The sequence below is a fragment of the Aspergillus melleus genome, assembly GCF_016097325.1.
Source record: "Aspergillus melleus strain CBS 546.65 chromosome Unknown contig5, whole genome shotgun sequence".
Taxonomy (NCBI): Eukaryota; Fungi; Ascomycota; class Eurotiomycetes; order Eurotiales; family Aspergillaceae; genus Aspergillus; species Aspergillus melleus.
Genome location: NW_025763374.1, coordinates 1956948 through 1969855, shown reverse-complemented (window position 1 = coordinate 1969855; position 12908 = coordinate 1956948). Strand labels below are relative to the sequence as shown.

The 12908-nt window shown below is 47.0% G+C and overlaps 2 protein-coding genes across 2 annotated transcripts; one reads left to right on the top strand and one right to left on the bottom strand.

Moving 5' to 3' along the window:
* Nucleotides 1-2042: 2042 nt before the first annotated feature.
* Nucleotides 2043-4289, bottom strand: LDX57_009106 (uncharacterized protein; the record flags this gene model as incomplete). Its single annotated transcript, XM_046090827.1, has 1 exon — nt 2043-4289. One exon carries the CDS (start codon nt 4287-4289, stop codon nt 2043-2045), a length of 2247 nt encoding a protein of 748 aa, XP_045946802.1.
* Nucleotides 4290-9374: 5085 nt separating this feature from the next.
* LDX57_009105 (uncharacterized protein) lies at nt 9375-10130 on the top strand (the record flags this gene model as incomplete). The annotated part of the gene is made up of 2 exons (XM_046090826.1): nt 9375-9458; nt 9507-10130. The coding sequence occupies 2 exons, from the start codon at nt 9375-9377 to the stop codon at nt 10128-10130; spliced, it is 708 nt and encodes a 235-aa protein (XP_045946801.1).
* Nucleotides 10131-12908: the final 2778 nt, after the last annotated feature.

Below are 12908 nucleotides of genomic sequence, written 5' to 3'. Positions count from 1 at the left end.
TCTTCCGTCTGATGCACTCCATGCTGCAGTGGCTTGGCAAAGGATCTTACGCGGTAGATATTATCTAAGCTGCGACAATGAATCGTTCTGCGGCCATGGCAGGCAGATAGTACTAGTCTGTGCCCATATTTACTGGGATGCTGCCACCCTGCAACAACAACCCAGATTTCAAGTCCATGAGTTCAATATGAATCTTCTCCCAAGTTTAGTCAATTTGTTCTCTCTTTTTTTGCTGGTTTCGTCTCGCTTGCAGGTACCTGTTCCCCTTGAAAATGCTTGATTGATATCTCATATCCCATAATAGCTGCGTGGGCTGCAAGTAATCAACGCTGTTGATCATTCCGGAGGTGCATTCGGGTACCCAAGAAACTTCAGTCGTAAGGTTGCATACTTGGAACAATCATAAGAGTCACTAATATGGTAGAATTTCGGAACGAGCCCTACGCGGTGCTTGATACAGATCCCTCAGGGGTTTTTTGTAGCCACCATCAAAGGGAGCCTTTTCAGCAGGATCCGTGGCGTCGGTTAAGCGCGGAGCCAGGCTCAGTTATCTATCCTGATTATGTTTTTGACAAGCCAGAAGATCTCGTTGGACATATAAGCTGGTATGGGACTTCGGTCCAGAGGGTTCCGGATAATAGAACCATTTCGGAGATAATACAACTTGAAGGTGGCATCCATGGTATGGTAGCCCATCTGATATGGTATGTGAGCTGATAACCCTACAGGACTGGGGATGTCAATAGCGTTTCGACTTCCCTATGATGCAGCAGTCGCGGAAGTCTACACTATATATTGGATGTGGAATACAACACAGCTCGTAGACGGAGGCTTTCTGGTATGTATTTAAGATCATGGCAGGAGATCCATTACTCACCAATGGCAAATATTCAGATCATGACCTCCTGTATTGATATGGAAATCATTCCACATATACCTGAGCGTTTGCCTCCATCTTCAACCAAGGCTGCACTGCCATATACATATTCTACATGTCATGGCCAGCTGTCTGATTCCTCTGTATTAGTGCGGCAGACACGCTCGTCACAATACATGCTGGCTGGTTCGACCGCAAGTGCGATGCTTCCCACATCTACACCTATATCGTCAAGTTCGAGCTATGGAGGTTCTGACCAAGACATCCGTCACCCGTCTACCTTGAGCGGGCCCTCAATTTCTGACAGCTCTTCTAAGTCGCGTGCAAAATCAAAAACCTCTTCATTATTATCATCAACGGTGGTATCAACGTCGACTTGTCGGTCTTCGGATACCCCATTCTCAGCAACGGCCGGTACAACAGATATAAATACAACGCCAGGACACCAACAAGAAAGCACGGTCAAGGCTACTTCTTCACATATCAGCTGGCGTTCAACTTATAAGGGAACTTTTACCCCATGTGCCAAATCAGAAAGCAGTGCGATTCCATCCACAACCCCTGGATCAGCATCGTACACCGGAATGTCTAATGTCAGAGTGACACCTACAATGTCCTCCTTGCCGAGCTCGACACCGCAAAGAGAAGTTACGCAAACGGTTAGAATATACCCTGGAAATCATACCTTTTTCGAACCTAGATCTGTGAAAGCTGCAGTTGGCGAGACTATTCTCTTTCGGTCTATGAATGGGACCTTCTTCTTATATAACACAACCGTGGAAAGTCCGTGTGCTCGTCTGACCAGATTCGGGGATGATGCTGGCAGCGAAGTCTTGTACAAGGTCAATTCTACTACTCCCGCATGGTTTCTTGGGCATCAGGAACGGAACTGGTACTTTTGTGACCTGGCCAACCACTTTGCTCTCAATCCAGGAAGGTCTTGGGCTCAATTCTCCAGTAAACTGGACCACACCACCGTGAAGATGAGATATGTGGATTGGCAGCCGCAATATGACGCTACAACAACGGTCACAGTATACCCTACGCATTAACGGAATGATAGGGTTTTGAGGATATCTGCATTATGCAAATGACCATGACATTACTGCAGTTAGTCATGTGAAGATTTCATACGATAACTACAAATGATCGCATTACCGTCATATCAAGCTATACGTAGTCGTTTTCGCTCGCGTGGATCTCCACGCGAAATCTCCCCGCGTAGTCCGCTCCGGCTTTTTATCAGTGGACGGCTCAATGCCGAACGATGGAAATCAATAACTAGAACCCGCCGTAGCTCATCGTTCCACAGGAAATTATCCACCCGAAGATCCTGATGCGATACTCCCAATGAGCGAATCTTACTAATCGATCTTGAGATAGACCTAGAGATATCAGGGCTTGTTGCTTCGGTTTTGCTGATCGGCTTTCCGGCCCACGCCATAAGTAGCATGTGTTGGATCTCTCCGGCTCCATGCAAGAAGTAGATCTTCGCCAGGTCGATCGCTCCGAGAAACACCGGGACCACCGAACCCTGCAGTCGCGAGAGGATACGATAGATGTCTGCTTCACGGGACACCTCGTCCCAGAGATAAGACGTAGTTCCTTTACCAACAACCGTATAGCCATATACTGCACAGGTGATTTTGAACGGCGCTCCGGATGCTCCACAACCCCCCATGGGGGTACAGTCATCGATATTCTCATCCAGTTGCTGCTTAATCTGTTGAACCAATGTCTCAGCGTTGATGAGATGCCGATTGCTGTTTCCCCCCTTCCGGTGAAATGTTACATTCGGGCAGTTTTCGTCCAGTAATCCCTCCTGTTGCAGGCCAAGTAGACACCGCTGGGTACAAAACTGTGCCTGATGACGTTGGTTTTGACCGCTCGGGGCGTTTCCGGAGCCTGTCTGGCGCGCCGATCGTTGCACAGGTGGGGACAATGGGGATGAGGCGACTCGACTGAAGCGACGCTTCTGGCCCCTGAGTGCTGGATCCTCATCGGACTCTGAATGGTGGCCGCGAAGGATTGAATCCGAAGGTGCGCACTGAGTTTGGGATCGAGTTGGCGGTCGACGCCCCCCTGTAGGAGATTCGGGAGGGGACGACGGCAAAAACGAGGAGCCGGAACCCTCGGAGCTTGTACATCCTGACGGAGTATTTTGGGCGTCTGGAGGGATCTGTCGTAATTCTGCATCCGGGATTTCGGAACGCTCGTGATCAAAACTCGTCTTCCATTCTGGGAGTCGATCCTTCGCATTATTTCGCCAATTCTGGTCACGCAAACTCGAACCAAAGCTCATGAGACAGAGGCATAGCACACGGGCAATACTTGTTACCGGGTGTCGAAGGCTCTGAACATCCTCGGGGTTCACTTCTATGTTGGGTTCGCAGAGGTGGTAGTACAAAGTAGTCGGGTCATTATATGGGACTCGCAGCAGAACTACCGCCAATCCATTCGTCAGGTAGGAGTATTCGAGCCCTTCCTGGATCATCACATGGAACTCTTGAACTAGCACCGAGCCCGTAAGACGGGCTGCATTGTATCTCAGTTTCTCAGGTTCTTGCGTAGGGATAGAATCGGGCGCTACCACCTCTTTCCAGAATTCCATCGGTCGCAATCCGGAGCGAATATTTTCGACGCTTAGCTTATGGGGTGGTTTGTACTCAACCGTGGTAAGGATAGTTTCTGAAGTGCCACGGCGTATGCAAAATTGATCCGGTCTGGAAGGCCGTGAGGTCGACGATTCTCTCGGTTGTGATGGGTCAACTTGGGGACGATCAAGGGCGTTTGCGTGGTTGTCAAAACTGACTCCGTCACTCAAGTGGAACTCGTCTCGGGCGGCAGGTTTCTTACAAAGCGCTGCGATGATATCTCGAACATGATTCTCCACGCCAAACCGTTCATAGCTCTCCAAATCTTGTTCACTGCTTATAGGCCTCCTGAGTTCTTTCCCGAAACTCTCCAGTGCGTGGCGTGAAACGAATAGCTGCTCGGCATCCTGCCCCGGTGGCTCTAAATAATTGCAAACAGAGCGGTAGATTTCTTGCTGCCTGATCTCGCAATCAGTCCACGGGCGGAGTTGTAGCGGGCAACGTTTGCCAGTAGGCGCTGTTATCTTTCCGGTAGTTGAGCGGGACGGATCTTCAGCCCTCAACGGTCGCGAGAACAGGTCGTGGCAGTATCGAATAAGTTCACCAAATGTCGTTTGTCGTGTTTTTTCTCTTTCGTAATCCCTCTCTTCCTCTGCCTTTCGTTGGCGTTCCTCTGCCTTTCGCTGGCGTTCCGCTGCCCCTCGTGTTGCCTCTCGCTCGCGTTCCTCCGCTTGTCTCCTCAGCTCTGCTTCGCGCTTTCGCTCTTCCTCCGCTCTTAAGAAGAGCGCTTCGTAATCCGGGGAGTTGCTATTAGCCATCTGGTTTCTTGCTCGGCCCACCCACCCAGGTTGTATGGATTCGTGTGGGTATGAACCTTGGTGGGGATGGGGCCCCAAAGGGAGATGAGTGTCACCTAATTTCGGAGACCGGACGAAGGGTTTTCCCGTTCAGAGGAACAAGAATCTCAGTCCTAGGGATGTGCAACCACAGTCTCTCAAGTGGATAAGAATTTCTCACTGGTCTTCTACCTCGCTTTTTCAATGGGCCGCAAAACCTGTTTTACTCTTCTCTTTCTGAGTGCGACAGCCAAGACGCTAGTCTCAGGATTGAGAGCGGTGGAAGTGAAACTCGGAAAACTTTACCTTCCACGGCGGACACGGTTAATTTAGAGTGTAAGGACTTATCAGACCAGTGTCTTAGCCGTGCTTAGAAACAAGCCTATTGTTTTCCACGAGGTTACATTTGGAACATTCTCGGCATTGGTTAGGACCAAAAAAGCAATGCTATATTGCAGATAGAGAATTTATACTAGATTTGACCAGGTGAAGAAATTGTGGTTTTGGATCAGATTATCTAGGCCGTGTAGGGCTCACCAAAGCAACTAGAACTAAGCCTTCTCAGATGTCCTAATACCGATAAATTGCAGTCACTTCTTACCCATTTCTTACTGGATCATAATAACTCCTCGGTAGGATCTCATCCTGTTTCGGCTTTGGCGACAATTTCTTCGAGGTTTGTAATGCAGAGCAAGTACCACCGACCTCACCTGGCCAATCATCGTGCGCGTCCTAGGCTGCCTTCGCCTGGTTATGGGCCCTCGGGGTGGCGCACCAGGCTTCTTGACCTCTGTCATATCGTGGGCGCCTCTCACATCTTAATTCTAAGGCAAGAATTAGATTTAATCACTTCCTAGATTGCTAGAATGATCTACCATAGAAAGTCGGATTCTGGATTCTTAGAATAGGCTTACTTTGAAAGACAGATAGTATGGTACTACAAAGATTCTGGATTCAATGAAGGAGAATCAAGATGATCACATAGTTCAAGATAACGCAATTTGGCATTCAGATACTCCAGGAACCTCAACCCTGATTTGAAAACAGCGCCGGCACACGCAAATCTCCGCTGAAAGCTTTTGGTGCTTGAGCAGAGAACTAGTTCCTTCTAAGCTCAGTGTATTAGCCATTGTACCGAAAGAAATCCCAGTAGAGAGGCACTAACCTTCTGTAGCGGACCACCCAGGTGTCCCGTCGATGAGGAATTCTGTCCTCAACATCAAATCCCAAATCTCTCAACTTATCACAGACCTGAGCATACAAGTAATGGCTTGGACTATCTCTGAAAAAGGCCTGATAGGCTCGAGCTGTTTCGTCCAGGTTTGTCATTTGAGGGGGATGTGTGAGAGAGGTATGATTTTCACGGAACCAGTGAAGTGACCGAAGAAACCTCTCAGGAACCCATGCGTCAAAAAGCACTTTTGTATTAGGCGGAGAAGTATACTTCAGAGGAGCCCATGCGTCAAATATCACCTTTTCACCCGGTAAAATGATACGGATAATAAGAAAATAGTCAGGATTTCCCATAACAGAGCGCTCCCATTCATAGAATTCTTCAAGGCGACCGAATAAGCGAACAGGGCTCGAACTCTCTACGACACGAGTTGCTGGTGTCATAGCGATTTTCCTGTATTATGAATATATTAGTGTTGCCTCTCAGTCTTGGGTCAGGATATCAAAATACCGTGTTGGGTGGCAGGGGTCTTAAGGATCTGTCTGCTGTTTGGTTCCAATATTTTTGCGGATGCAGACCTGAAAGATTGGGGAATGTACTGAATTTATAACCTTTCTAGCGGCAAAGGACTAATTATAAGTAGGACATTCTACTCTTGGTAGACTACAATTTGATATTAAAGGTTCTATAGGTAATAATGAACTTCCCAATTGATTTCTCCTCAATCAACCTCTACTAAATTAAGGCTAATGGATTCTTGTCCAATCAGCCCGCACCACGGCTATCCAACTTTGTTACCGTTCACCGAGTTGTTGTTGGCGGTGGAGGTGGTGCACCAGGCTTTTTCACGTTTTTGATGCTGCGAGTGCCTCGACCGAGCATATTGGATCAAATGTTCTGAGTGACAGTTGCTAGTCAATCTAGGTTCCCCACCGCAGTAGGCACTAGATACCTGCTCTTTTGCTTCGAAATCTCCTCTGGTCTACAAAGACACTTCGGAAACGCATAATGAAAGAACCCCATTCCTTAGCTAAGCACCATGCCTGTCATTGGGACTACGTATTTGCTGATTCAATGGTTACACATCTTTGGTCAAGTATCATTGCTGTACGCGCTAGCTAAGATTGCTCTCTTGTCGTTTCAAAGCACTTTCGACACCTCTCATGACCACATGCACTACAACAGACACTTTCAGAGATTACTCCAGTCTCTCTTCTGCAAACACAGCAAAATCTTCTAAGACACAAACGAGGACTTCTTTTCACCCAACTACTTTCCGAGCCATCTCCGGCCCTCCGATATGTTTTAGGCTGTGGCATCCTGTTAAAAACCTCTAGCGACTCACAATTAGTATACTATAAACTTTTGGACAGCGTCTTCTAATGATAAGTGTTTACTTACCACTATTTCAGTGAGTGAATTCTTAGAACGATTCTTGCGGGCGGTAAAACTCTCTTCCTCCAGTGCATAAGACTCTGGAAGGTGTGCAGAGCAAAGTTTATTCGTCGCGTGATACTGAGCACTTGAAGCGGACAGGATAAGATTTCTTGAAGAGGATGCGTAGAAAAGATGATATCAGGAAGGAATAGAATAACCACAGCACAATCGCTATAATCGTAAAGAGGATAACATTCGTAAGTCTTCTGATGAACATGGCTTTGACAGTATACGCGTAGCCTAAATATATACTGGTGTTTTTGAGAACTTGAAAAAGAGACAGTGCGAGGAACAGTTGTAAAACAATAAGCTCGGCCTAAAGCTCCCAGTTTATATACATGTAAGCTGGGGATGCGATGAGTAACCTGCAAAGATCGTGCAGGAATCAAGAAATGAAAGGGAAAAAAACAAAGTAAACTAAGTTCCAAGCGTTTTCTACATGTCTAGGGACTTTGAGAGAACCCTTTCATTGTACATTAAAATTACGCCCGAGCTTATTACATAGTACTTTCGTCGCCACAGCTCCCAGCCTTCACCACCGGTCGTGCGGTGGTCTCATCTAGATTTGTACCGGTTTCCTGCTGCCCTTGTCCATTCTGTAAGCTTGCTCTAGTAAGGCCAGTGAGGAACGTACCACGTTATTTGGGAGAGCAGACAGGGCAGTGTTCTTGCCTGCAAGGATAGTTCATGGGTATTATACCCTTTGGAATTATACCCGAGCATTCCTGGGTGCCCGGCGCTGATGGGGTTCGTGGATCGTCACTGGTATTTAGAGACTGCATGCTTAGAGACCGAACGCACTTAACGACACGATGATCAGGTTCTAGATAGCGGCAACTGTATTTGACACGACCGTAGGAACACATTTTGAAAAGAGTGGATATTAAGCAAAGTAGCGGAAAGGTGGCTGTGATGGATACAGGCGGAATAGGACAATATGATCGAATATTGAGAAATAGAAAAACAGAGTAAAAATAAAGACAATAGCAGTTGTGGGACTATATACTGGCTGAGTGGCAGGCTGCTCTTCATCTACGACCAGATACTCTAGGATGTAAGCCTGAATTAGGTGTGCGATTGAATCCAAGGCTGTTCCGCATGATGACGAGTTCTAGACTACTTGGCTATAGGTCCTCCTATCCTACAGGCTTTCAGTATCACATTCATCTCGATCATGAGTGCTGGTCTAGGTATTGGGCCACGCTCTTAGATGACGTTTGCGCTTGAGGAGCCATTTTAGCCATCCAAGCCATCCTGACTCTCGTTGCTTAGGCTCCATCGGAAATTCTTCCAGAAGGGGAGGCGTAGGCCTGAATGATAGTGGAGCATATGGGTCACTTTCGAATCGGCTCAGAGCCTCAGGTCCGCCAGGTAAACTTTGGACTTCTTGGTAACTGAGGTTTTTGCTAATAGTGCCCGCCGCGGAAATGCATAGTGCGGTTATCTCTGCTTCCTGTAGCTGACAGTGCTGTCCGCTATAACGAGGATTGGTACCCATAATTCGGTGGACCTCCCGCAAATCAGTTTTCGTTGCATTAAGGAGTAGAACTATGCTCACCTCTAAGCGTGCTGGACAGGAAGCTGGATCTCCTTGTAAAGTGGATACTTTTGTAGCGGCTGTTTCCTGGGCCTGATCCCATGGCGGAGAGAGGGATTCAGTCTTTGGCGGCTCTGTGTCGCTATAGTCTCGATTCGATTGTGTCTGGCAATCAGGATTTGACCTATGCGGAGACGCACTTTGGCCGGGAAAACAATGCCACGACATAGCTTGCGTAGAAGATAACCTGGGAAAAATGAAGGATTGTTCTGTCAAAATTGCGGTGAGACGTTATCAAGGCTGCCATCTTTATAGACGTCGTGAGATAGCTTCACTTATCTCGGCAGTCGAGCAAAATAGAAAGGCCCCAAGAGCTGGCTAGCCATTTTCAATCCCGACTTCTTTGCATCAGAGGCGACGATCATGCGATAGGTTGTGTTTACTTGGATTCGCCATCGGATCCAATTTTACGTTTGTGATCCAGACGTGTAGGTACGAGAGGTTTGAAGCACCATTACTTGCTACAAATGATGGCAATGAAGGCACGCCGTGCCGATCGAGCTGTTGTGATGCCCGTAAATGAACATAGCCCGGCAGATCCAGCGTAGCCACAAGCATGACTCTGTAAGGTATGCATGGGCTGTCGTGACTTCCCGCTGGATTCACAATCTTTGAAAATGCGCATGACTGAGCTGAAATTGTAGGCTGCGGGAACGCATGAGCTTCCACAAGTACAGTGAAAACTCAACTGCATAGCCCAGGACGCATTTTTGTTTAGTTTAACTCCCAAAACGGTTTGGTTTCGATTGTCCAGGACAAACGAAACCAAACCGTTTTGGGAATAGCTTAGATTAACATGGTACAGTCTCTCCAGAAAGAGGGGTATCAGTCAACCATGCCAAACAGAGTCCTCACAGACATGGCGTTAGTTCCACACAGCACGAAAACAGCACTGCAGAAACAGTTTGAAGTTCTTGCGGAATTGCTATCCCCAGTTGACAATGTATGTGATATTCACTTTATGCCTTGGTTAGAGGCTAACCTAGCACAGAATCTCTCCAAGACTCTCAAGGATCTAGGGCGCCTATTCGAAGGTGATGCTGGAGCAACCATCCAGTACTTGAACAAAGCCCTCAAAGATGTACCTCGTACGGAGAACAAACCAACTCAGAACAGTTCCACCGTCGCTACGCCCAACGATGGAGTTCGGGAATACTTTGAACATTATGACGGTCTCCAAGAAGACGAAATACCACAATTGATAGAACTGTTGAAAACATTTGAGAGGAATGAGGATAAAGTCAAGGACATCACGCAGGCCTATGACAAATACAAAGAAAATCCGAACAAGTTCTGGACTGCATTCTCCAACTTGCATGCCGGTAATAGCATCCAACAGGCGGTCAGCGCGATCGATCATCATTCTTCTTCGTCACCGTTGGCTCGTCGACTCCTGTGCAGACGCCTGGCGGCAGAGACCAAGTCAAAATCTCAAGAACTTGAAACCCAAGGACATACATTAAAACGTGGTATGTCATATCGTGATTTGGCATTTCGATTGAGTGTTGGCAAGGACTGGAAGAAACACAACTGGATGCTGCGAGAGGGAGAACGATGGTCGTGTCTGGATCCTGGTGTGCTAGCTGCGATCAAGCATCCAAACTGGAAAAGGTGATCTTCCAAACCCATTTCTGTTCTTTGGCTGACCATTTTCAGTTGGGCCCGTACGAGGACGATCGGCATCCGTGCTATTAACGACTATCTCAAAAACGATCCATTGACCTCTACTTATCAAGACATTTCGACGTGTATACAAGCAATTCAAGACTGCTTTGGCGCTACCGTACATGATTGTATAACGCCTACGCCTTCTCTGACACACTCGGGTTCCCAAGGATCAACTCAACTAGTTCCATCCGTATCCTCATATTCCCCTACTGGGGGTCATAGAGAGACTCAGACGAAACGGCGACGTATCTGCCGGGCTTCGGATGGGGATTCACGGAATGGCCGCCGGGTGCGCGGGTACCAACGTCGCATCGAAGAAAAACCCCAAGGGGATAGAGAAGAAGGCACCGAGTCGTTCGAGATACACTTGTTGGAACCCGTGGAGCGCACTATTGGCAACATACCCTCCCAGCAGGAGGGTCATCTTGATTTCTCGTGTAGCATAGAAGGTGCTTCGCAAGTGTCTCACCCAACACACCGGATCGTCGAAACCAGTTTCCTACCGCAAACGGCGGAGCAAACAGCGATACATGAAAGAGACACAGTTCAAAGCTTCTTTACACCAGGAGCAGATCAGGGTTCAGTACGTAATAGAATAGCAATCCCGTCACTTAATTCGCAGGATCTCTCCGACCGAGATCTTACGAGTTGGCAGCGATTCCCCAATTCAGACCCGTGCTGGAATTTCCCAAACTTTGACTCCGGCTGGGTGCAAGATACCTGGTTGAGTCCTTTTTCCAACTCGGATCCGAACTTCTTCTATAGTTATTGATTATCTTATTAATACACATTTGCATCAAAATAACACACGGGACGGCACTCCTTCAAATCTCCATTTCGGTATCATTGTCGAGTGAGGCAGATAGAGCCTCACAAAGCGCCACACTCTCTCCAGATGCAATATATTCGATAGTTGTATTGGCCGGCATGTACAGGGTATCTCTGGCGCTAAGGGTAATCGATATGGATTTGGCCCGTTTTATTTCGGCGGCTGTCATTCGATGTGATCTGGGCACAATTCTGAAAAATCCCGTTTCAGGACTAAGACCATGTCTAGTCGCTGCTCTGTATATAAGCACAGTCCCAGGAGGACCGGGAACAAATCGCCCTGGTCGATTGTTATTGAACGACCTGATTCTTGTCTCGCCGACCTTTTTGGCGTCGGAGGACAAACATCCGAGGTATTCCTGAAACCATGCTTCATGAGGAAGCTATAACTGTCAGTAAAGTACTAGCATAAGCTCTGGTGCACATTCATATCGACATACCTTCACGCCGAACTTCATAAGCTGCTGCCCATTCGGTCCACATCTCCTAGGGGATGACGATATCTCAGTTTCAACAGCAGCGAGTAAGTCATCAGGTGGTTCGTCTCCAGGGATAACGAGATATCCATCGTCATTCTGCATTTTTGACTGACGGATGCGCGGGTGGGAGACAGAGTTTCGCAGTGAAATGAGGGGGTTCGCTGTGTCAAATTGGCCGCGGGGCGACTGCCAAGCCTCATGTGGCTAATGTTAGCCTTCCAAAATTACTGCAAAGCTGAGGGGTTAACTAACATAGTCCACCTTGTAATGGAAAAGGGAATCCCCTCAGTTTAATCCCGAACTTGGGCTTAATAACGAAGACCGCCTACGCTCAAAATTATGTGACTGGAAAGCTTAGTCGCAATCATATTTCAAGAGTTGGGTATCTGCACCGTTACTGCCTGACTCTTTTGGCTGTGGTGAGAATCACTGTCCACTATCCCAGCACGTGATGGTCAGAAAACAAGTGTGGCCGCGGAACTGACTAAGCAATTACTTCATCACCTTGCTCAACCGATTAAGCAATCGATCAATATTGATCGTACGATTATAGAGCTTGAATCGTATGATCAAGCCCTTTTATTGCATATCTGAAGCCCCTGAAATTGCATAAATATCGGCTTCTTTTTGCAGTAGATTAGAATGAATCAAGACCTTCAATCGTTTCATATGATCATATAAACTCGGCGTATTAATCAGCTCTTTGCCAAGACCATTTCTGCCACAACAAGTTGTTGCCGCGCGGAAAGTTGACAATTACGTTAACTAGGTAACAAACGAACTAGTTAATTTCTTTTTGCGCCCGATCGAATGACTAGGTTCAGACGCCAAAGAGTGCTCTATCTGTCTTGTTTAAATTGTCCGCACCAAATATGAAAGATCTGTCCGATACCTCCAGAAGTCATGAGTAAACACACGTTGACAGTACCACTAAAAAACTAAATTAGCAAGCGGCAGTTAATGAGAAAGCTGACTTAAACCCGTATAATGTGCGAGTTCGTAATCCCTTTGCCCCTCCCCCTTCCGAAGGGTATGCAGGCTACCATAACTAGAACTATCCTTTCGTCATCTCGCTCAACAGGTAGTTAGTTAGTGGTATGTATTGAATAATGCACTGGATTACTCTTCACTTATTCTTTGGATTGGAGCTGAGGAAAAGCATCAATAAGGCCTTGATATGTAAGTCATAAGAGAAACACCGTCAATCAAATGAATCATTAAAACTCGTGTCTTGGATAATTAGTCATTCGCCAAGTCTCTTCTGAAACTCATTATTAAAAAGATTTAGTCATACAGGCCCCACCAACAATAACTAGTTAACTAAACTCGTTATTCATTCCACTGATAAGTTCTCCGACTCCCATGTTTCCCAATCAATAATATAACTATAACATTAGACAAACGTAAGCTTCATAGAC